This window comes from Pyricularia pennisetigena, chromosome 2 (genome assembly GCF_004337985.1).
Source record: "Pyricularia pennisetigena strain Br36 chromosome 2, whole genome shotgun sequence".
In the NCBI taxonomy this organism is placed as follows: Eukaryota; Fungi; Ascomycota; class Sordariomycetes; order Magnaporthales; family Pyriculariaceae; genus Pyricularia; species Pyricularia pennisetigena.
Genome location: NC_043741.1, coordinates 4,582,145 through 4,601,888, shown reverse-complemented (window position 1 = coordinate 4,601,888; position 19,744 = coordinate 4,582,145). Strand labels below are relative to the sequence as shown.

The window sequence follows — 19,744 nt, the reverse complement described above, 5'->3', positions numbered from 1 at the left end:
GTACCGGCTCTCCACATGACTCCTTGCAGGCTTGTTCATATATGTTTTTACAGTCATGTCTACTCCTTCCATTCATGCGAGGGCTGCAGGGTAATATGTAGCTTCTATGCATCGATATCCTGAGCTATATGTGGCATGTTGTGTATTTATTGTTGAAGCAATTCAACCCAAATCTTAGTAGCCAGGAAATCAAAGTTTTTGTTCTAGTCTAGGCCAGGGCTTTTTTGAGGCTGCTCCGACTTCTAATTCTAGATTTGGTATATCCCCCTTAAAACCCACCATGATACACAGACTCCATGTCTGCCTACAGTTTGCTGCCAGCTAGATGCTCAACACTGGCCTTCTCGTGCTCGCACGTTGCCATCACGACCCCATCCTCGGCCCTCCTCATGGTGCCTCTGAGTGCGCACAGGCGCCCACCAGCTGCGACGATGTCGCACTCGATGAAGATGGTTTGGCCGAGCGGGATGGGCCGCAGGTAAGTGACTGACAAGTTGCGGCTCACTCCTAGCATGGACCAGAAGCCAGGCTTGGCGATCAGGCACAGGGGCACTGGTCATATATTTTAGCATTGCTGTCCTCCTTGGTTCTTTCGAAGGGGAACCTAGTTATGCATTGGATGTGTTTTTTCTTTTCTTTTTTTTTTTTTGTTTCTCTTTTTTTTTTCCCCCTTCCTTTAAGTTTCACCAAGAAAGAGTACTTTTAGGAATGAGGCTTACTCGTCGTGCAATAATCAAACAAGGTGGCCGCGGCGCCACCGTGCAAGTTCCCGAGCCTGTTGCAGTGTTGCTTCTGGACGGTGTAGGTGAAAGTCGCCATGGCTAGACCTTCGCTCCTTGGACTCGCCTCGGGACCCTTTGCAGCGGCGACGAGCTTGATTTGGTCGCCTCCCAACGAAGAGATGAAGTCCTAAAGTTTCTGGTCAACAGATGTTGCTTTTTTCTTCTTTTTTTTTTTTAAAAGTCATTTTTACGTTATTTTTTAATTTATAACATAACCCGGTAGTGCCAGGTGAGAAGATTGGTTCGAGATACTCACGCCTTCGCCCATGCTCAGGTACGCGTCCATGATACTCTGTACTCTTTCCATACAGTCTTTGTCTGCCTTGCACTGTAGCGCCATTTTGTTCTTGTTTTTTATTTTTTTGTAACTGTATGTTGTCTCTTGGTCTTTTTCAGGGAAAAGGTTCCTGCTCTCAAGAGATTCTATGAGTTGGTTATGGGGACACGTTGATCTGTCTGTTTTTGAGTGAAAGTTGCTCCCGAAATGCCTAACAGAACTAGTGTCGGCGTCCTACCAGGTAATTACAGAATTAGAGTATACTGTCTTTGTCCAAGAGTGCGAGAGTTGGACGGACGGGTGGGCCCAAGCGACCACTCCTTCCCCGGAGTTTGAACCTCGGCTCAACTCCATAGTGCTGACGGCATCCACCACCAGTCCACTGCAACTCCAATCGGCAACCTCCAATTGGGGCTAAACTCGACTCATCCACATCAACGCCCATCAAATCCAAGCAACACGATAAATCTTAAATATCCGAGTAATCGCCAGTGTCTTTGTGGCGCTACATGGTGTGTTAAAGGTCGGTCTACCCATGCGCTGCAACCATGGAGTATGTCAGCGCCCTTCGCGGCAACCCTTTCGATGAGGGGAAGCCGTCACTGTTCGAACTGCTCTCGGAGCAACAGCTCGCCGGCTTGCTGCCACCGACAATCCGCTACCTCTTGACCGTCGCGACCCAGCGTTATCCGCGCTACCTGTTGCGCGCTCTCAACTCCTTCGATGAGCTGTATGCCCTCGCCGCCCTCATAGTCGAGCGATACTACCTTCGCACCCGCGGAGGCTCCTTCACCGAGCACTTTTACGGCTTAAAGCGCGAGCGCGCCTCGACCGTCTCCACCGCCGATCTCCCCCGTGCCTCTTCGGCCGCCCCGACCATCGTCCGCGAGACCTTGCGCCTCAGGACCTCGGACATATGGAAGAACCTCGCCGTCCTGGTTCTGTTCCCCTACGTCAAGCGGCGACTGGACGAGGCTCACGAGATTGACGCCCCCCGTGCTACGCTCCTGGGCTCCGCCTACAATCAGCCACCGCTGCCCGGCGCACCGCTGCGCGAGAAGCTCGAGTTCTACTACAGGTGGTTCCTCCGCCGCATCTACCCGAGCCTAAACGCCGGCTACCACTTTGCCACGCTGGCCTTCAGCCTGGCCTACCTGTTTGACAACAGCCGCTTCCACAGCCCGCTGTTATGGCTGGTGGGCACGCGCATCCGCCGCATGAGCGCGGCCGACTACCAGGCCATTGAGGCCCTGGAGAAAGGAGAGATAGGGCCGGAAGCGGGCCACCCACCAGGTCCGAGGTCACTGCTCTCGCCGGCCGGATTGGCATCTAAAGTCCTCTCGGGCCTCTCCCTGGCCCTGCCAACCAGCATCATATTGCTCAAGTTCCTCGAGTGGTGGTATGCATCTGACTTTGCCAAACAGCTTTCTCGCCGGGCGGCAGAGGGCATCGAGCTGCCGCCGCCCATCGTCGCGGGACTCGGAGTGCCGGGGCGGCAGAGTTCGAAGGGGGCGACAGGCGCAACGGGGTCCTCGATTCCTGGTGCTTCGGCGCGAGCGGACGAGAAGAAGACGGAGGGAGACTCGGAAGAAGACACCCAGGAGCCGCGGGCAGAGGATGCACCCATCGCGGCGACGTCGCTACTGCCCATCCTGACGGTGCCACCGCCGGCCGATATGGACCTGTGTCCAATCTGCGGCGACGACATCACAACCGCAACGGCCTGCCAGACGGGAATAGTGTACTGCTACGTCTGCATACACAAGTGGGTCGCAGGCGAGCACCCAAAGCAAGAAGCCTTCATGGCGATCGGCAGGGCTGGAAGGTGGGAGAGCGGCGCAGGTAGATGTGCCGTGACGGGCAGGCGAGTCCTCGGGGGCACCGAGGGGCTGCGCAGGATAATGGTGTAAGCCGCCAATTGATCAGCAGGGTGTGCGCGTGTGTGTGTTTGTTTTGATATAGAGTACACGAGCTGGGCGTGTGGGACTGGATGATGGAACCTAGAAATCCATGTACATGACCAGAATATGCATGCGGAGGCGTTTGATGGAGTTGGGTTTCGGGTTATCTGTTACGGTGTAAATATAGGCTCGCGTTATCAGGACTCTTAAGCCTCGTTGACGATTTATAAAACAAGGGCCCAGCTAATTACCTGTTATAAAAAAAAAAACCGTAATGTTTACCACAAGTGCAAGACTTCAAATGCAATGTAATAATGCTTGGGATTATATGTATTACAAAGCGTAGAACACTCGAAATACTAAGAAAGCTAGCTGATTTCAAGCGCATTGACTATTGAGTTGCCGTATGAATCGTAGCAAGTTTGATGGAACTGTTTAGCTTTTGTATCTATCGGCATGATGAGTTCTATAATATACATTGCACATCTATTGGTTGACAGTTGTTTTTGCTGGAGTAAACATTAACATGGAATCCTGCTTGCCCCCACCCCCTCAACAAATGAGGCCCGTTATGCTAAGCATACCTCTTTTATGGCAACAAGGTCTGTCTGTGACCCGGCCTATCGTATTACATATCCACAACCTGTGGCCGATTTCCCAGCTTTCCAGTGTTGCGATACATCTGGGCGGCGTTCACCATCAGCCCTCCGTGGTTGGGGCCAGGGCCTTGCATTATCCACTTGAAAAGAACCGCGTTGAGACCGTACAGGACCACCTTGCATGCATCGATCCAGCCTGCATGCGGCAGCATCAGATCCCGAAAAACACCTCTCCTCGGCCTGGCCATGAGGCTCTCAAAGGCCAGCTGGCAATCGTCAAAGTAGACCGCCTGGCGGCCAGCAGCAGTGTGGACGTGGCCGAAGACATGCAGGCGGGGTTTGACCCGCCATATCTCGCTGAGCAATCCGCTGCAGCCGAGTCCAAGGTCAAGGTGATGTTGCTGGATTTTTTTTTTTTTTTTTTTTTTTTTTTTGTTTTGGGTGGCTCAGTCAGTCTCTCTTGTATACCTCTCTAAGGCCCAAGAGGGCCATTGACTGGAAAAGTTTGGCGTGGTAGTTCCTTACCGGTGGCGTGTGCGTGACCAATATGTCGGTTGCCTTTGGGATTTTATTAGCCCAGGGAGGGTCGTTCCTCATATACTGGAATGCAAAGTCACTCCCGCCGCAGCGCGGGATGTGCGGTGAGCCGTAGACGTTGAGCGTGCAGCCGCTGGGTTTGAACACCAGTTGGACCGACTTGTCTTCCAAGTAGTGAATGCCTTTAAAGTCCGGCACAGCCGAAGGGTCCTCTGCCGACTTGTTGACAAGCGTCTTTCGAGAGACCGGGTCAAGCCAGGTATCATGATTGCCTGGAAACCATGTCAGCAACGGCCTCTCAACTGATTTACGCATGGCTTCTCTTACCGGCAATCATAACCTTGTGCTGATGAGGCAGAGATGCAAGCCAGTCAATCTGCCGCTGGATGTCTTTGACGGTGCCTGCATTTGTGAGATCTCCGGCATGTATGAGCAGGTCGCCGTCTGGGACGGTGTCAAGGGTCAGGTCATGGGTGTCCGATATGCAAACTACCCGCACACGCTGCCGGCCGGACGGCGGTGCAAAGGGGCGGCCTCGGAGCCACACCAAGACTCCATAGATGACGGCAACCAGGTAGTGCAGAGGTCCGTCGAGCAGCTTGTCCAATAGCGTGGGGGCCTCCCACTGGTTGGCCCGTCGGAGGCCGATGCGAGACAAGACCCCCATTGCGGACACGATACAGAAAATATGTCTCGTTGCCAGTAAAATTTGGGTAAGTTTAATTGTTGGGGAATGGTACCGGTAAACAGCTTAACATGTACGAAAGAGGAGCTGCTGAAAAGAAATTGGGGTTCAACACGTCGTTCGTGGTTTTAATTGTGCTTGATGTCATAATTAACGGGGTGTGCGGAATTAAGCTACTGGGTCCCTCGGACGGCCTGAAACCCCCTGTAAGCTTTCTTCCGGCACAGATACCCACGCTGACGCTTTGATGGGCAACCCAATGCGATCAAGTTCCAAATGGTTAATGTGACGTTTGAACTTTGATGAATATAATAATAACAGTAGCGCAAGTTCTGATGCTGTTAAAGTTGTCTTTGGATTCAACCTCTCTACCAGCCCGGTAGACAAATATACTTGTATTTATCCTGATATCTGCCCTGCCCGTCAGTTGCCCAGGCCGTTACTGTTAGAGGGTAAAGTAAGGCGAATGTTTGTCCGTATGCATGTTCAGGCAAACTTGCAGTCGGCGCAAAAATTCATCATCAGGCGGGTCAGGGTTGATTTCTCAGGAATAAAGTTGACTGTTTGCTAAGCCCAACCTGCCCAAGGTACATGCATTGTACTGCAATGTTTTGCCCCGGTTGCACCAGGTCTTCTGGCCACCTACCAAGTCTAACGGCAATGAATGAAACTGATGGTTTTGTAGTTTTCCAACCCCGGTCAGCGCCTGATTGATCAACCCCGGGAGCTTAGGAAATCAATCCCAAGCCAATATTATCTAGATGTTTACACATACAGAGATTGAATATAAAGCTCATCAATTATCCCTTACCAACGGTTGCCTCATCGGTTTGTGATCTAACCCTGCAAGGTGGGGTAGTTAGCGTGATAAACTTTAACAGGGATCCCCTGTTGTGCCACTTCCAGACAGGGAATCGCGCAGTAATGGTGACGTTACTCTTCGTCGATTTCTGGGAATTTAGCAAGTTGAGGTGCAATTTGAAAGCTTGACCATCCATGACATCTCAATGTCCACAACCATACCTACAAAATCAACTAACCCCCGTTGTTCTTCAATACCTTGATCAAGTAGAATTGTATTGGATGCCATATTTTGGAGCTTAGCCAACCCAACCTCCCTCCTCGTCCTTGCAATTTTTGCTTCGTCCGATCAACACTCTCAACTTTTCCCAACAACCCTCGTGCCCCACTCCTCAATACCAAGAGCCAAGGATGGCGACATTAAAAACCCTATACGGGTCCGATAGTGCCAGCCGGCCTGAGCTCCAGGAAAATTTCGGGTATGCATGCCCAGCCTTTAGGTTTCTGAGTCGCTTTCGGTTGCAACAATACTGACATAACGACAGCGTTGACTATGTCGTGGACTACCACATCCCACCAAGCGAAGCCGAAAGGGCTGAGGCAGAGGCGACATTTATCCAGCTCGTCAAGGCCCTGGCCGGCGTAGGATTCGCGACAGAGGTCCGTCATGGAGGCAAATCCTCGCTGTTAATCTTCCTCAAGATCACGTCGGACAAGCTGCTGCATGCACAAGTCTACCGGCATCGCTTGCAAGACTGGCTATACGGTGTCCGCGCCTCCGCGCCCAACAAACAGGATTTGACAAACCACTTTGAAGAGGAGCCAGTCTCGGAGGCAGAGCGACTGAGACTAGCTTATATGCTCATCTGCAAGCCCAAGAATGAGGGCGGCGCGGGTATCACGCCACGCAGTGGCCAGTGGAAACATGTTGCGTCCATCTTTCCGCTTCACGATCACAAGTTCAACAGGGACTGGATCAAACGATGGAGCACCAAGTACGTCCTAGATGACCAAGACCTCAACGAGATACGTGACAAGTTTGGCGAGGACGTTGCCTTTTACTTTGCTTTTCTGCAGTCCTACTTCAAGTTTCTCGTCTTTCCTGCTGCCTTTGGATTCGCCGCCTGGCTTGTACTCGGAAAATTCTCCTGGGTATATGCTTTGGTGAACTGTCTGTGGTCCGTGGTGTTCTTCGAGTACTGGAAGAAGAAGGAGGTTGATCTGGCTGTGCAGTGGGGCGTTAGAGGCGTCTCTAAGATCCAACAACCGCGGCCTCAGTTCCAGCACGAGAGCGAAGCTCAAGACCCAGTCACGGGCGAAATCATCAAAGTCTTTCCCCCGATGAAAAGGCTGGCCAGACAGCTTCTACAGATTCCATTTGCCATTGCATGCATGGGCGTTCTTGGCAGCTTGATCTTTTCATGCTTCGCCATCGAAATATTCATCACGGAAGTTTATAACGGACCCTTCAAGCAGTACCTGGTGAGTAGTTAGTACAGTTGCGAACGCTGCTTTTATGAGAATGTTTGTTTGCTAAACTGCATATCATAGACGTTCCTTCCGACGGTTCTGTTGACAGTAAGACCCCTTATTTTTGCCTCGATTAATTAGTGCCAAAGGGACGAGAAACTAACACTTTTGCCAGATTTTCATGCCGGCATTGACTGCACTTCTTACCAGCTTAGCAGACAAACTGACAGCTCTAGAGAACTATGAAACCGAGGCTGGTGAGGGCGAAACTTTACCCTGGTTTGCACACATTTGTTGGATTGAAGCTGACCATGATAAACAGCGCATCACGCATCTTTTGTCCAAAAGATGTTTGTCATCAACTTCATTACGGCATATATGCCTCTGTTCCTCACTGCTTTTGTTTACATCCCATTCGGAAAGGTTCTGGCTCCACATCTTGATGTCTTCCAAGTCACTGCTCGCAAACTCACCAGAGAGGGCAAGGGCATCAAGACCAAGGAGTTTCACGTCAACCCGGATCGATTTACTAAACAAATGTTCTATTTCACGGTCACTGCGCAAATCGTCAACTTGCTCCTCGAAGTCTTTGTGCCGTACTTCAAGCGCAAGGTTTTCAAAGCAGTTGAAAAGGTGCAGGATGGTATGCATCAGAGCGGAACCGTTCATCACCAAGATCCTTCCGAAGAAGCAGCTTTCTTGGGCAGAGTTCGAGATGAGGCCATGTTGGAGGTGTACGATGTGACCACGGACTATCGAGAAAGTACGTAATTCTCATTCTTGTTTGGAAATTACTGACTCTTGCTAACTGGACGTTTGTTTTTTTCTTCTTCTTCTTCTTTTCTTCCATACAGTGGTGGTTCAGTTTGGATATCTATCATTGTTTTCTGTTGCTTTCCCACTGACCGCATGTTCGTTTCTGGTCAACAACTGGGTAGAGGCCAGATCAGACGCCATGAAGATTGCCATCGGTTCACAAAGACCGATTCCATGGAGGAATGATACAATAGGCCCTTGGTTAACTTCTCTGGGATTCCTGTCGTGGCTGGGAAGTCTGACGAGCGCAGCAATAGTTTACCTCTTCAGCAGCAGTAGCGATCGACAAGGTCCTGATGGGCGCCCCTCAAACTTGAGTGGCTGGGCACTGCTCCTAAGCATATTCGTTGCGGAGCATGTCTACCTTGTGGTCCAACTGGCAGTCCGATACGTGGTGGAAAAACTCGACAGCCCCGGTCTCCAGAAGGAACGTGCGGAAAGGTTTGCACTGAGGAAGCGGCTGCTGGATGACACCTTGGGCCACAATGAAGCCGAGAAAGCGGCTACAGCGGTACTCAGCGGGAGTGAGAAAATCACGCGTGACTCTCTTGAGGAGGAGGCCAGGATTGCATCCACCAAGGGCCACGGATCTCCCGAAGAAAGGCAAGTACCGCATTCACACCTCAAGTTGTCTCAAATGTACTTTACGTGGTGGCAAATCGCTGACAAAAGTTAACTCAACAGCTTCTGGCTCCGTCAAAGAGGAGCGGGTGAGACGATTGAAGTTGGGCGTCGCTTGATCTCAGAGGTTCGTTGTTGCCCCGGCTTCCAAGTGCTCGCCCACATGACTTGTTTCTATATGGGTGTGCGCTAACTCCACATTACAGGTCGAGTCGGCCCATAATGCGACAAAGACGACACGTAAGTGAGGGGGCTTGGTTGGGGTTTTCGGGGACTTCAAAGCGCGGGGAGAACCTAATACAAGCAGAAATTGGGCACGATACCACCACTATCCAGTGTTGGATTGGCCCCAGATTGTTTCACCTTGAGGAGAGACTTTAATGTTTATGGCTATTCCTGCCGTCATGGCAAAGCGTAGCATTATCAAGACATGAGTTATGAGCACCCTAGGTTAATTATTACGTGACTAAGCACGGCTGTCTTTTGAATTTTATAGACGCGCTAGCCGTGACTATCAGAGTGTGTGAGGTCGGGCAGATGCATGAGATCCACTCTGCAACCTCTTGGCTGGAGTGAGAGATTTCGACTGCCAAATCAGATAGATGCCTTCATGCCTGTCCTTGTTCCGCGCACCGTGTCTCAATCCTCTTGTTATGAACACCGGGTTTGCCGAAGTAAAAGGGCATTCTACAGGCGGTATTTTTTTTTTTCCCTCACTGATTGGCCTGCGTGAATCGACGCTAGTGTTTTTATCGTCTACCAATAGTAGACGCATCCTTCCTATTTGCGTTACTATTTGCCCACAAGTTGCCTGCCAATCTTACTTCTTTACGCAGTACGTATTTACGGGTGTGTTACTGCATCGTGGATCGAATCGGCTTTGATCGGATCATATTAAGAACCTGGACTAACAACAAGAACAAGGGAAGCAAAGTCGAGCAAGTAGTAGTAGTATTATGTATGCTTACTGTACAGTCCCTTCAATCGTATTTCGGCAGAACGGAAACATCACTTATTAAGCAACAACGGGGGAATTCTCTATTACCCCAAAAGCGCACAGAATACTTGTGAAGCTGCGAGTCCCTCCCCCGCCCCACGGGATCCGAGCCTAACAATCAATCTCGGTCCAACCCACAAAAGTGTACCCTTTCCCACCAATTGCGGTAGCGAAGTTGGCTGCGGGGAAGACAGCTGTAGCGCCTAGCTCGCGTGTTAACTCTAATATCCATTATCTCTTCGCCACATTGATTAGCTCGTCCTTCTTGTTTAGCTTGCTGTGTCTTTGGGCTTGTCTATCGCCTGTCCCGATTTACCCTATTCTATAATAATCTTGTCTAGGCGAGCGGTCTGGATCCAATGTGCCTTAGCTGCCTAAGTTGTCAGCCCTGGTCGAGTTTGCCTATTCTTTCGACCGTTTTTCAAGTCGATGATCACAAACACAAATCATCACATGTACGACGAATGAACGGATGGATGATGGACTGGGCTGTTTTGCATGTGTTGACCTCGATAGGGCACCAACAAAATGATAACACATAACCATAACACAAGTACACAACAAATCATACACACATTGCGTACCTATGCTTGGATAACCAAAGCGAGAGATATAGTTTCCCCAACGTCAGCCTCAGCTGCGGTCATCGACGCTTTGTATCATGGTATTCGGCGTGCTAAAGATTTCGTCAGCAAGACGCTAGGGCCTAGGTTTCGAGGTCACCCTTGTTGGACTTTTGGCCCTACCGCCTTAGCCACAAATTACTGCACATTACCATGATACAGTGGACCTGCCTAACTGGGGTTGGCCGGGCTGTCTCCCCCACCAACTTCATCTTTTTGAATGTACAGTAGCCAGGGTGTGCATCGCTCAGCTGACATGCTTTTTTGGTTATAGTCCTGCCCGATTCCCCCTACATCTCCGGCAGTCTTGCATGTCACACTTCCCGCTTACCGCAGTAGCACCAGACGCCCTTTTGCCGAACCTTTGATGTTGCAACCTTTTGCGGCTTCCGTTGCAGAAGAAAGTCTTGTCGCGGATGTGGAGGTGCATAATAGCGCAAGTCTTGGCGGCGTGAATCCTTGGCTAGATTCCTTTCCTACCCCACAATCCTTTTGCGACGCTTTTTTCAAGGCCGCAAACAACAAATCACCAGCCAGAATATCCTGTTTTTAATCCTTTTAACTTTGCTTCCCCCGAGTCCTAACCTAGAGCTAAGCCGCATTTAAGAGATACTGAGAGATCCCCGTTGTGCGACCCGGGAAGCCGCACCTGATCTCGTTCCTGGGTGTTTCTTTGATCTCATGTGGACGAATTGACCGAGCAACCAAAGCTGGGCCCAAACCTCGAAGAGGGAGAGCTGATATGCTCAATCACCTCATCCCAAGAGGAAAATAAAATGGGATCAACAAACGACTGACAGGATTCATCAGACATTGGCTACGCAAATCAGCAAACATGGAAGAAGCCGCCAAAGAACTTGTTCTCTCGCCCTTTAGGGAGATTGTGACCAAGGGGACGACGGCGTTGGAAAATGCCAGAGGTGCCGAAGACTCTCACACCAAGGTCTTGATGACCAAGGCAGCAAATGCCCTGCTGCGGGAGGGAGAGCGTGCCGTCAAGAAAATCGAGCCTTTGTGTGACAAATTGCTCGCCAATCAAGGGGACATCTTTATTGATGCTCTCAGGGAGAACGGTGAGTAGCACCTTAGCCGCTGGCAGCCGGTTTTTTGCTGCTTCCCTGCCCTGTCTGCCTTGTTACTTGTCTGCCTAGGACATATGTATATATGTATACGGAATGACACCCCGGCAATGTCATTTTTGTCCCATTCACCCAATACGGCTCAAGGCCGCTGACATTTCGGGCAGACGAAATCGCGGAATACCGTTCAGAACTCAGCGATCTCCTATGGGAGTTTGACGACTTTGTTGAGCCGGACGGTTTTGATGAAGATAGGTTTACGGAGCTCCGGAGCCTTTCACGTATCTGCGCACCCAGGGTTGTGGACATCTTGATGCGCATGCGGCTAGAACCAACGTCGCCCCTGACCGAAAACGCTGCCGGCCATCTGGCCACCCCAAAGACCGACCAAGTGGCCTCTGTGGGGTTTACCGCCACCCCCTTGTCCGATATGGAATTCGACTTTGGGTTTCGGGATACGGCTGTTCGCCCCATAGAGCCACCACCATGTCCAGTCAGGAGCCCCTGGAGAGTCGCAACACGAAGCGTCCCTGGCCAAGCGATCACGATCGACACAGAATTCAGCCTGGACGAGCATATTCCTAGCTTTCACATAAGTTCTTCTGGCAGCTCTGGCATTTGCACCGGTGCTGTCGAACAACCTCATCTAAACCAGTCCACACGCCACGAAGGCCCCGAGCATCAGATTGGAGAGGAAGGTGGTCGCAGCTCAGCTGTTCCATTGCCTCTCAGGATGATCAAGACGACGACAGAAAGCCATGGGCGTTGCTATAGTATAGACTCGAGCGATATGACTGTTTCATCCCCGATGACGACTTCCACAAACAGGTCGTTGCTCTCGTCTCTTTCTTCCGATGCGGGCAAGAGCTCGTTAAGACACTCGAGGGATAGCTCAGTCGCAGAGTCGCAGTCCAGCTATGTCATCGAGAGAAGGGACTCAGCCTGCGAGCCCGTCAGCCCACTCACACCCTCATATAAAACACCAGTATTGGCTATGCCTCCGGAAGGCTACTTCGTCCCATTGACCGCTCCGCCGCTGAGTCCTCTTTCAGAAAGAGACCCGTCAGATGTATCCTCACAGGAAGAGAGTCAAGTATCGGAGCCAGCTGAGGTCGCGCCATCCAGCCTGATAGCTGTAGAACCAGAAAAGACACAACGGACGCTCATCCTGCAGCCGAGCCGGATACCAGACTGCTCTATTGGGCCCCAAAGCTCATTTCACCGAATGAAGGGCTTTTGTGAGGGCGCAAAGGACACGCTTGCTGGCCATGATGGCTTCAGGCAAGTCAAGAAACTGGTAAGTATTTTTTTTCTCCCTTTCTTTCGTAAGGCAACGTGTTCTTCCAAAATCGTGCTCATCACGGACTAACACACGGTAGAACTTTGGTGGCAGCTCAATCTCGGCTTCTAAATGCAAAGCATGTCTCTACGAACTTGACTGGGAAGAGATGGAGGCAGACCGGAAAGGACTACGTAAGTCCATGTTCATAAATCAATCTCCCCCCTCCCGAAAGTGGCAACTCGTATCTGACAGCATTCCCAGCAAAAGCGAATCTCATATCAAGATCTACCGGCGTCGGCTTTAGGCTTCGATTTTTGGTCAAGAGTCATATGCCGTCGAAAAACGTCGACGATCAAGTATATGCCTGCCTTTTTTGTGAGCAGCTGGGCCGCACAACAGAGGAGATGGATGCGACAGTCTTCTTCTCACAGAAGCAGCTCTTGGCGCACATTGCACGCCACCCACGACCACTCCCATCAATACCTGGATTGATTGTCATTGAGGAGGCCGAGGTGCCGGCCGTCTTCGAGCACAACTATGACCTTCACCTCCCCAACCCGCCGCAACTGTCCCAGTTGGCAGAGGACAGGAGCTTGGCGATGCAGGTTGAGCTTCTCCCCGTGGCGACCTCGGTGATCACTGTGAAGCAATCTTACGGCACGTTGAAAATGCCACCGGACCGGGCAACGCCACTTCAGTTTGCTCTCGGAACGAGGATATTCGGGGTTGAGTTTCCAGAGCAGTATGGCGGCGAGTGGGCGGTGGGGTGGTCAGACAACATTCATGCCTGTTTCCCTGCCGACGCAGTCAGGCTGGAGCCTCCACCGAAATCACAGATGGCCTTGGGTGGCATCATCTCCAATAGGAGGGCGGTGGCACGCTGGAAGTTTTCAGTCAAGGGCAAGGACAGAGGCGAATGGCTCAAGTTCGACAAGGGCGAGACGATAACAGACATCGGATGGGTGCACCCAGGGCACTGGTGCTGGTCCGGCGTGAATGCCAAGGGCAAATGGGGCATCTTCCCACGGTCCCACATCGAAGTCAGCACGCTCAAGGAAGGCGACGGCGCAGAGGATCAGGCGAGCACCAGCAGTGGCAGCACAGGCCACAAGAAACCTCCGAGTTTGTTCAGCCGGGTCTCCATGAGGGTCCGGACAGGATCGAATAGCAACATCGGGACCAAGGTGCGGCCGTCTCTCTATTGATGAGGCCACAGGTCTGTCTGCAGGCTGAGTAGGTATATAAATAACGGTTGAAACAAAGCTGAGCGGGGCATTTTACAACTTTACATTCAAATGCATTCTAAAGGGAAAAATACGGGAAATGGAATGGGGAGAATATGACAGCATGCGGGGCGTCGTTAATCTATCTCCTTTGTCGGACATGGTCAAGGTCAAGAAGCATTGGAGGATTTTTTTAAGGTTCAAATTTGTGCGAATAGCGGGAGTCTGATCGGGGAAACCATCACAAGCGACACAGCTTGCTGTATATTTATTTTAGCATTAGTTCTAAGGGCGTTTTCAAGGATCAGTCAAATCTATTGCCAAAATACACACAAACAGACGCGCTTAGCAACCATGAATACTACCCACAATTGTCAAGATATTTGCCTAAATAAATTCGTCGAAACAAACCATATAATAATATACCTGGCAGTTTTGGTGGGTCATATTCACGCTCGATATCCGAGCCCTTGACCTTGGAAGGCGAAAGCTCCCCACAGACAATTCGAGAGGACTACACGTCACTCGAAGCCCTGGCTGGCACTAAGATTATGGAAAACAATTTACTGGTCCAAGCAAAGGTAATTAGTTTTTTGGAAATAGAAAACCCCAAGGTTTGTTTTTTTTTTTTTGCTTGGTGCTACAGTAATAATAGAACTACTGTTCTCGTATCGAGAGTGTTGAGGGGTTGTTTTTTTTTACCAGGTGGTTCCCCCACCGACATAAATAAATGGACCTGAACTGATAAGACATCAATTGTGGCGTTTCTTCCAACGATACTGACGACACCCGAAACACAAAAAGAGGGAGAAACAAGGGGTAAGCAGCCAATTCGGTCCGGTGTAAGCATACATTGTATGCAGCAATCCGGCAAGCAAACCCCAGACGTGGTAAGCCAAAAAAGAAGCAAGGTGTGAGTTATCGATATCAACCAGGGCTGGCCTGGACTCGCTTTCGCTGACTTGTGCGAGTTTGTGTGTGTGTGTGTGTGTGTGTGTGTGTGTGTGTGTGCGTGTCGTTGTTGAATTGGATCCATGTGATAAAGAAAGTCTGCGGACATCAGATAATATAGTAGTGGTTCATGCAAGTCAAGGCTGCAGTTTGTCAATGCTACCCAAAGCATCTATCTGCCTGCCTTTTAGTGTTGGCAACCACACCGGGAACACCCGCAAGCATTGTCACGCCAGGGCCATTTCAACAGGCACGTTTGACATTCGGCATCTGAAGAGATGGTGGATAAGGATGGCCAGCAGCGGGAGGAGGAGGAGGGGCAGCTTACAGCAGCGACGATAGCCGACGATCAAGAGATTGATTTTGTGACATTGGGAATGCTCATCATTGGTAAGATCCGATGTCTTTCTTTTTTGGTATCATTGCTCGTTTGATATTTTCCCATCTTATCTATTTTCTTAGCATCAGCTGACTACACCCTTCTTTTTTCCAACACAAAAAAAACGCCCATCTGACTAACCAGCATCACTGCTCTGTCGCCAACGTCAGATGAGATTGAATATGCACCACCCAAACCGCCGGTTCGAAACGTCCTGGGAGGCGCCGGAACCTATGCCGCACTTGGGGCGCGGCTCTTGTCGCCGGCACCGACGCAGTCCAAGCGGGTGGGGTGGATCGTCGACCGCGGGTCCGACTTCCCGCCGCAGGTGAGCTCGCAGATCGCCAGCTGGCAGACGTCGGCGTTTGTGCGCGACGACCCATCCCGCCTCACGACGCGCGGCTGGAACGGGTACGACGACCCGTCCGACCCGGACCGGCGCGCCTTCCGCTACGTCACGCCCAAGAAGCGCCTCACGCCCGACGACCTGGCCGCCACCCACCCGGCCCTCCTCGCCGCCGCCGCCGTGCACATATGCTCCGGCCCGGCGCGGTGCCGCGAGGTCGTCGAGTCGCTGCGGACGCTCCGCCGCGCCGCCATGGGCGACGCCTACCGCCGCGCCCTCGTCGTCTGGGAGCCCGTCCCGGACCTCTGCACCGTCGACGAGCTGATCGAGCTCACAAAGACCCTGCCGCTCGTCGACGTCTGCAGCCCCAACCACGCCGAGCTCGCCTCCCTCATGGGCGACTCCGGTCCCGGCGCCGGCCTCACCCCAGACGGCGAGGTCGACACCGCCGCCGTCGAGCGCTCCTGCGTCCAGCTGATGGAGAGCATGCCCCTGGCCCGCGTCGCCATGGTGGTCCGGGCCGGGCCGAGCGGGTGTTATATCACGCGCGGCGGGGCCGTGGCGCGGCGGAGGCGGGGTGGGGGAAAGAAGAAGGGGAGTGGTGGAGACGGTGATGGGGACGGGGGCGGAAAGGTCGTCAAAGTTCACGGCCGGGAGTTGCAGGCCGGCGTCGACTTCGAGGCCCTGTTCTCCAGCATGATGCGGGACGAGGACGGTCGGATAGCGCGCGACGAGACGGAAGACGACGACCAAGGTTCTGAGCCCGAGCTCGACCCCGGCGTGGACCGCTGGCTGCCCGCCTTCTTCCAGCCCCAGGATGCCGCCCAGGGTAGGATCGTCGACCCTACGGGAGGTGGGAATACATTCCTGGGCGCGCTCACGGTCGCGCTTGCTCGCGGCAAGGCCGTCGAGGATGCTGCGGTATATGCGAGCGTGGCTGCCAGTTTTGCCATTGAGCAGATTGGCATGCCTACCTTGGGGGTCGACAGCGAGGGGTTCGAGACCTGGAATGGCGTCCGCGTGTCGACGAGGCTTGCCGAGTACTCAAAGAGACTTGGCCTAGATCCCAAAGACTATGTTTTATGATATGTTTGTTGGCTGCATTGCGGGAGTTGCACTTGAGAATCAAGTTTTCTAGACCAGACCCATGGATCATGTTGGATGTAAAAACTATGCATTGAGATGGGTTGATGCGAGTAACCATACAAAAAAAAAAAAAAAAAAAAAAAAAAAAAAAAAGGGACATCAGTTCTATTCCCAAGCCTTCCTTCTTCAACACTCATGGTGACTCGCCAGGCATCTTTGATACTGTGCAATATGATTTCTTTCAGATAGCGATGCTGACAGTCATCAATCACTAGCCCAAGAGGAGGCTAGTTTAAAAAATTTGCTACAAACATTCCAACTTGCGTGCATGATTATACTTCACAGTACAAAAATCCAAGAAACGCCGTGGGCAGATACCACAGATGGTAGGTCGGTCTGCCTTGCAACAAGAATGCAAACAACGTAGTTTAGAACTGAGCAAAAGTGAATGCGGATAGTCAGCAACTTATCATGGATGGACAAAGGTTGTGACTGCTTTTTTGCTTCTCTACTCACCAGCTTGAGAGCTGTATGCTGTGCCAGCCTCGTGCCGTTGAGCATGGCACGCGACTTCTTGGGGCGGCCCTGCATGCGCCTGAATGCCTCCTGAATATGACGGGGTTCGACCGGGGTCCGGCCCTCACTCGGCGGCAAGAAGAGACCGTGAGCGGCGATCTTGGGCTGCTTGTTGGTCTTGTCACCGCCGCCAGTGCGTTCCTTCCACATGTCTTCCTGCTCCTTGAGCTTGAGTGCTTCTTCGGTCAGCATCTGGACCATCTCAAAGGTCAAGAAGCCGAGGATGTCGACAATATCATCTGACGGGCGTCCATCCGTCACTATGCCGAAGCCCGCCCACTCTCTGAATCGCTTTCCCTTGCGGTAGGTGAAGGATGCTTGTCGGTACTCGGACCACGTGACGTACTCCTCGCGCGTCATGACCTTGGTGCGTTCGTCGGCCTTGCGCAGACGCTGGAGGGTGATGTGGTTCATCTCCTCCTCCTCCTCGTCCTCCTCGTCGTCGCGTTCGGGGACCTCCTGGCTGTAAAAGGACGAGGGCTCCCAGGGCAGGCCGACCTTGGACTTTTTGTTCTTCTTGGCGGCGTCGTCAACGGGGCCGGCAACTACGCCTCCCACGGGGTCTTCGCCGGCACCGATGTCGGCGTCTGCACCCTTGTCGTCAGAGTCCTTCACGTTCTTGCGCACGTCCTTCCACGACAGGAAGGTCCTCAGCCGGGACACCTTGGCAGCGTCCTCGCGGATCTGGAAGATGAGGTCGTTGATGGTGATGGTGCGCGAGCCGCGACGGGCGGCCAGCTCGGTGCAGTTGCGCAGGATCTCTATGACCTGCTGGCGCACAATCTCCTCGATCATGCCTGTGGTTTCGACCGAGGGTTCGCCAGTCTCTCCAGAGACGTACATCATCTGCTGGATCTCCTGGCGGTATTTGTACTGCTTTCCATCCTTGTCCGCCATGGTTGGTTGATTGATTGACTGACTGACTGGAGAGATGCTTATACTGAAGTGATTTCGCCTGAATATTCACTACGATGAAGCACGTGGCTATATGGTTGTTTTGGTTTGTTTTATGATGTTGGCAAAGTCAATTTGCGATGGCTGGTGATTGAAATGCTTAGTTATTATTTAGCAACAATCAAACAAATGAGCCACCGTTTGAAGCAACTCCGCCAGCGGGAAAGCGCCTGGCATGCTCGCGCATGCTGCAGGTAGGTTGGCTCCAGCTTTCAGTTGGGGTAAAGGTGGGTCAAATGGAGTCTGGTCGGGTTCCCCCATCCTTGCACCCAAATAGTCAGTCTTGCGAACCCCTCCACAGTGTCGTCACCTGGGCTGGAGCTTGTCCCCTGGATTCCACAGTCACCTACATCCTACATCGCCTAAGCCTCTCTTTATCTGTCTGCGACGGTTTGAATGACTGATCGACTTGACCTATTCTATTAACTTGCCACCCTATACGCATAACATCGAAAATATCACCCTGGATATTTAAACTTTCCGAGATAATCAACCGCGACATCCGAATTTTATCTGCAGACATAATCACCATGGCGCCATCCGCGTCAATCATCGTAAGCAAATGCACCCCCGCCCGCATTCCCACTCCAGCAATTGTTTAGCAGATTCTCCAAGGCCGTCGCATCAGAGAAAAAAAAAAAAAAAAAAAAAACTGACCGTCTAAACCCTCCCGCTCCCCTTATACTACAGACCAAAATCAAGGTGCAGCTGAAGCTGTCAATCGCGAGGCTACGCATGGTCCAGCAGCGGGACGAGGCCGCGTCCAAGGTCCAACGGCGGGCCATGGCGCAGCTGCTGGACCAGGGCAAGATCGACTCGGCCCGCATCCGAGTCGAAAACATCATCCGGTCCGACATACAGGTGGAGCTGTACGAGATGCTCGAGCTGTATTGCGAGCTTCTCCTGGCGCGCGCCGGCCTGCTCGACGCCCCCACCTGCGACCCGGGCCTCGAGGAGGCCGCCAAGAGCGTCATCTACGCCGCCGGCAAGACCGAGATCAAGGAGCTGCAGGCCGTGCGGCAGCTGCTGGGCGACAAGTTCGGCAAGGAGTTTGTCCTGGTCGCCACCAACAACTCGGACGGCAAGGTGTCGGAAAAGGTGGTCAAGAAGCTGAGCGTCACGCCGCCGCGCGAGGAGCTCGTGGCGGGCTACCTCGAGGAGATAGCGAGGGCTTATGGTGTTAACTGGCCGCGGAGGGTGGAGCAGCAGCAGGACGAGGAGGACGAGGACGAGCCCGAGTTTGTCGACGATGCAGGTGAAAGTGGTGGTGGTGGTGGCCAGGCGCAAAAGGCTGACGGCGCTGCTGCTGACGATGCAGGCAAGGCGGGCCTCAGCCAAACTGCGCCACCACAATCCGCTGTACAACCTCTGCAAGTCAGTCCTCCTAGCCCATCTACAGAAAACATCCGACCCAAGGTCACGCTCAACAAGATGGAGCTCAAACCGAGCAAGAAGATGGTAGATGCTGGCCTTGCCAAGAAGTCGGCGGCGAGTAGTGCAAGCAAGCCCGGTGGCGACATCAGGGAAGGCATACCCAACGTGGACGACCTTGCAAAGAGGTTTGCCGCGCTCAAGAGATGACACAGGCGCGTAGATATTCCAGGCCAACACATGTATTACTCTCTTTCTCTCTCTCTCGTCCTTCTCTATACGTAGGTATGTAGTCAGATAAGTCAAAGTATCCAGGCCGCGAATAACATGTAAATAAACAAACAAAGCAGGTATATAGGTTTTAAGAAGTTACAGCAGGTAGGTAAAG

General features: G+C 52.3%; 8 protein-coding genes across 8 annotated transcripts; 5 read left to right on the top strand and 3 right to left on the bottom strand.

Moving 5' to 3' along the window:
- Positions 1-304: 304 nt before the first annotated feature.
- Positions 305-1,122, bottom strand: PpBr36_01287 (uncharacterized protein; the record flags this gene model as incomplete). Its single annotated transcript, XM_029888475.1, has 3 exons — positions 305-552; positions 720-909; positions 1,039-1,122. The coding sequence occupies 3 exons, from the start codon at positions 1,120-1,122 to the stop codon at positions 305-307; spliced, it is 522 nt and encodes a 173-aa protein (XP_029751100.1).
- A 485-nt stretch (positions 1,123-1,607) lies between these two features.
- Positions 1,608-2,969, top strand: PpBr36_01286 (uncharacterized protein; the record flags this gene model as incomplete). Its single annotated transcript, XM_029888474.1, has 1 exon — positions 1,608-2,969. One exon carries the CDS (start codon positions 1,608-1,610, stop codon positions 2,967-2,969), a length of 1,362 nt encoding a protein of 453 aa, XP_029751101.1.
- A 619-nt stretch (positions 2,970-3,588) lies between these two features.
- PpBr36_01285 (uncharacterized protein) lies at positions 3,589-4,763 on the bottom strand (the record flags this gene model as incomplete). Its single annotated transcript, XM_029888473.1, has 3 exons — positions 3,589-3,960; positions 4,028-4,368; positions 4,424-4,763. The coding sequence occupies 3 exons, from the start codon at positions 4,761-4,763 to the stop codon at positions 3,589-3,591; spliced, it is 1,053 nt and encodes a 350-aa protein (XP_029752424.1).
- Positions 4,764-5,885: 1,122 nt separating this feature from the next.
- Positions 5,886-8,737, top strand: PpBr36_01284 (uncharacterized protein; the record flags this gene model as incomplete). The annotated part of the gene is made up of 8 exons (XM_029888472.1): positions 5,886-6,061; positions 6,128-7,064; positions 7,134-7,160; positions 7,228-7,309; positions 7,375-7,815; positions 7,907-8,498; positions 8,553-8,616; positions 8,696-8,737. Exons 1-8 carry the CDS (start codon positions 5,994-5,996, stop codon positions 8,735-8,737), a joined length of 2,253 nt encoding a protein of 750 aa, XP_029751102.1. The 5' UTR covers positions 5,886-5,993.
- Positions 8,738-10,944: 2,207 nt separating this feature from the next.
- Positions 10,945-13,675, top strand: PpBr36_01283 (uncharacterized protein; the record flags this gene model as incomplete). Its single annotated transcript, XM_029888471.1, has 4 exons — positions 10,945-11,182; positions 11,356-12,485; positions 12,568-12,661; positions 12,732-13,675. 4 exons carry the CDS (start codon positions 10,945-10,947, stop codon positions 13,673-13,675), a joined length of 2,406 nt encoding a protein of 801 aa, XP_029752420.1.
- Positions 13,676-14,922: 1,247 nt separating this feature from the next.
- Positions 14,923-16,455, top strand: PpBr36_01282 (uncharacterized protein; the record flags this gene model as incomplete). Its single annotated transcript, XM_029888470.1, has 2 exons — positions 14,923-15,034; positions 15,194-16,455. 2 exons carry the CDS (start codon positions 14,923-14,925, stop codon positions 16,453-16,455), a joined length of 1,374 nt encoding a protein of 457 aa, XP_029752421.1.
- Positions 16,456-16,883: 428 nt separating this feature from the next.
- PpBr36_01281 (uncharacterized protein) lies at positions 16,884-17,928 on the bottom strand (the record flags this gene model as incomplete). Its single annotated transcript, XM_029888469.1, has 2 exons — positions 16,884-16,889; positions 16,972-17,928. 2 exons carry the CDS (start codon positions 17,926-17,928, stop codon positions 16,884-16,886), a joined length of 963 nt encoding a protein of 320 aa, XP_029752422.1.
- Positions 17,929-18,515: 587 nt separating this feature from the next.
- Positions 18,516-19,566, top strand: PpBr36_01280 (uncharacterized protein; the record flags this gene model as incomplete). The annotated part of the gene is made up of 2 exons (XM_029888468.1): positions 18,516-18,539; positions 18,676-19,566. 2 exons carry the CDS (start codon positions 18,516-18,518, stop codon positions 19,564-19,566), a joined length of 915 nt encoding a protein of 304 aa, XP_029752423.1.
- Positions 19,567-19,744: the final 178 nt, after the last annotated feature.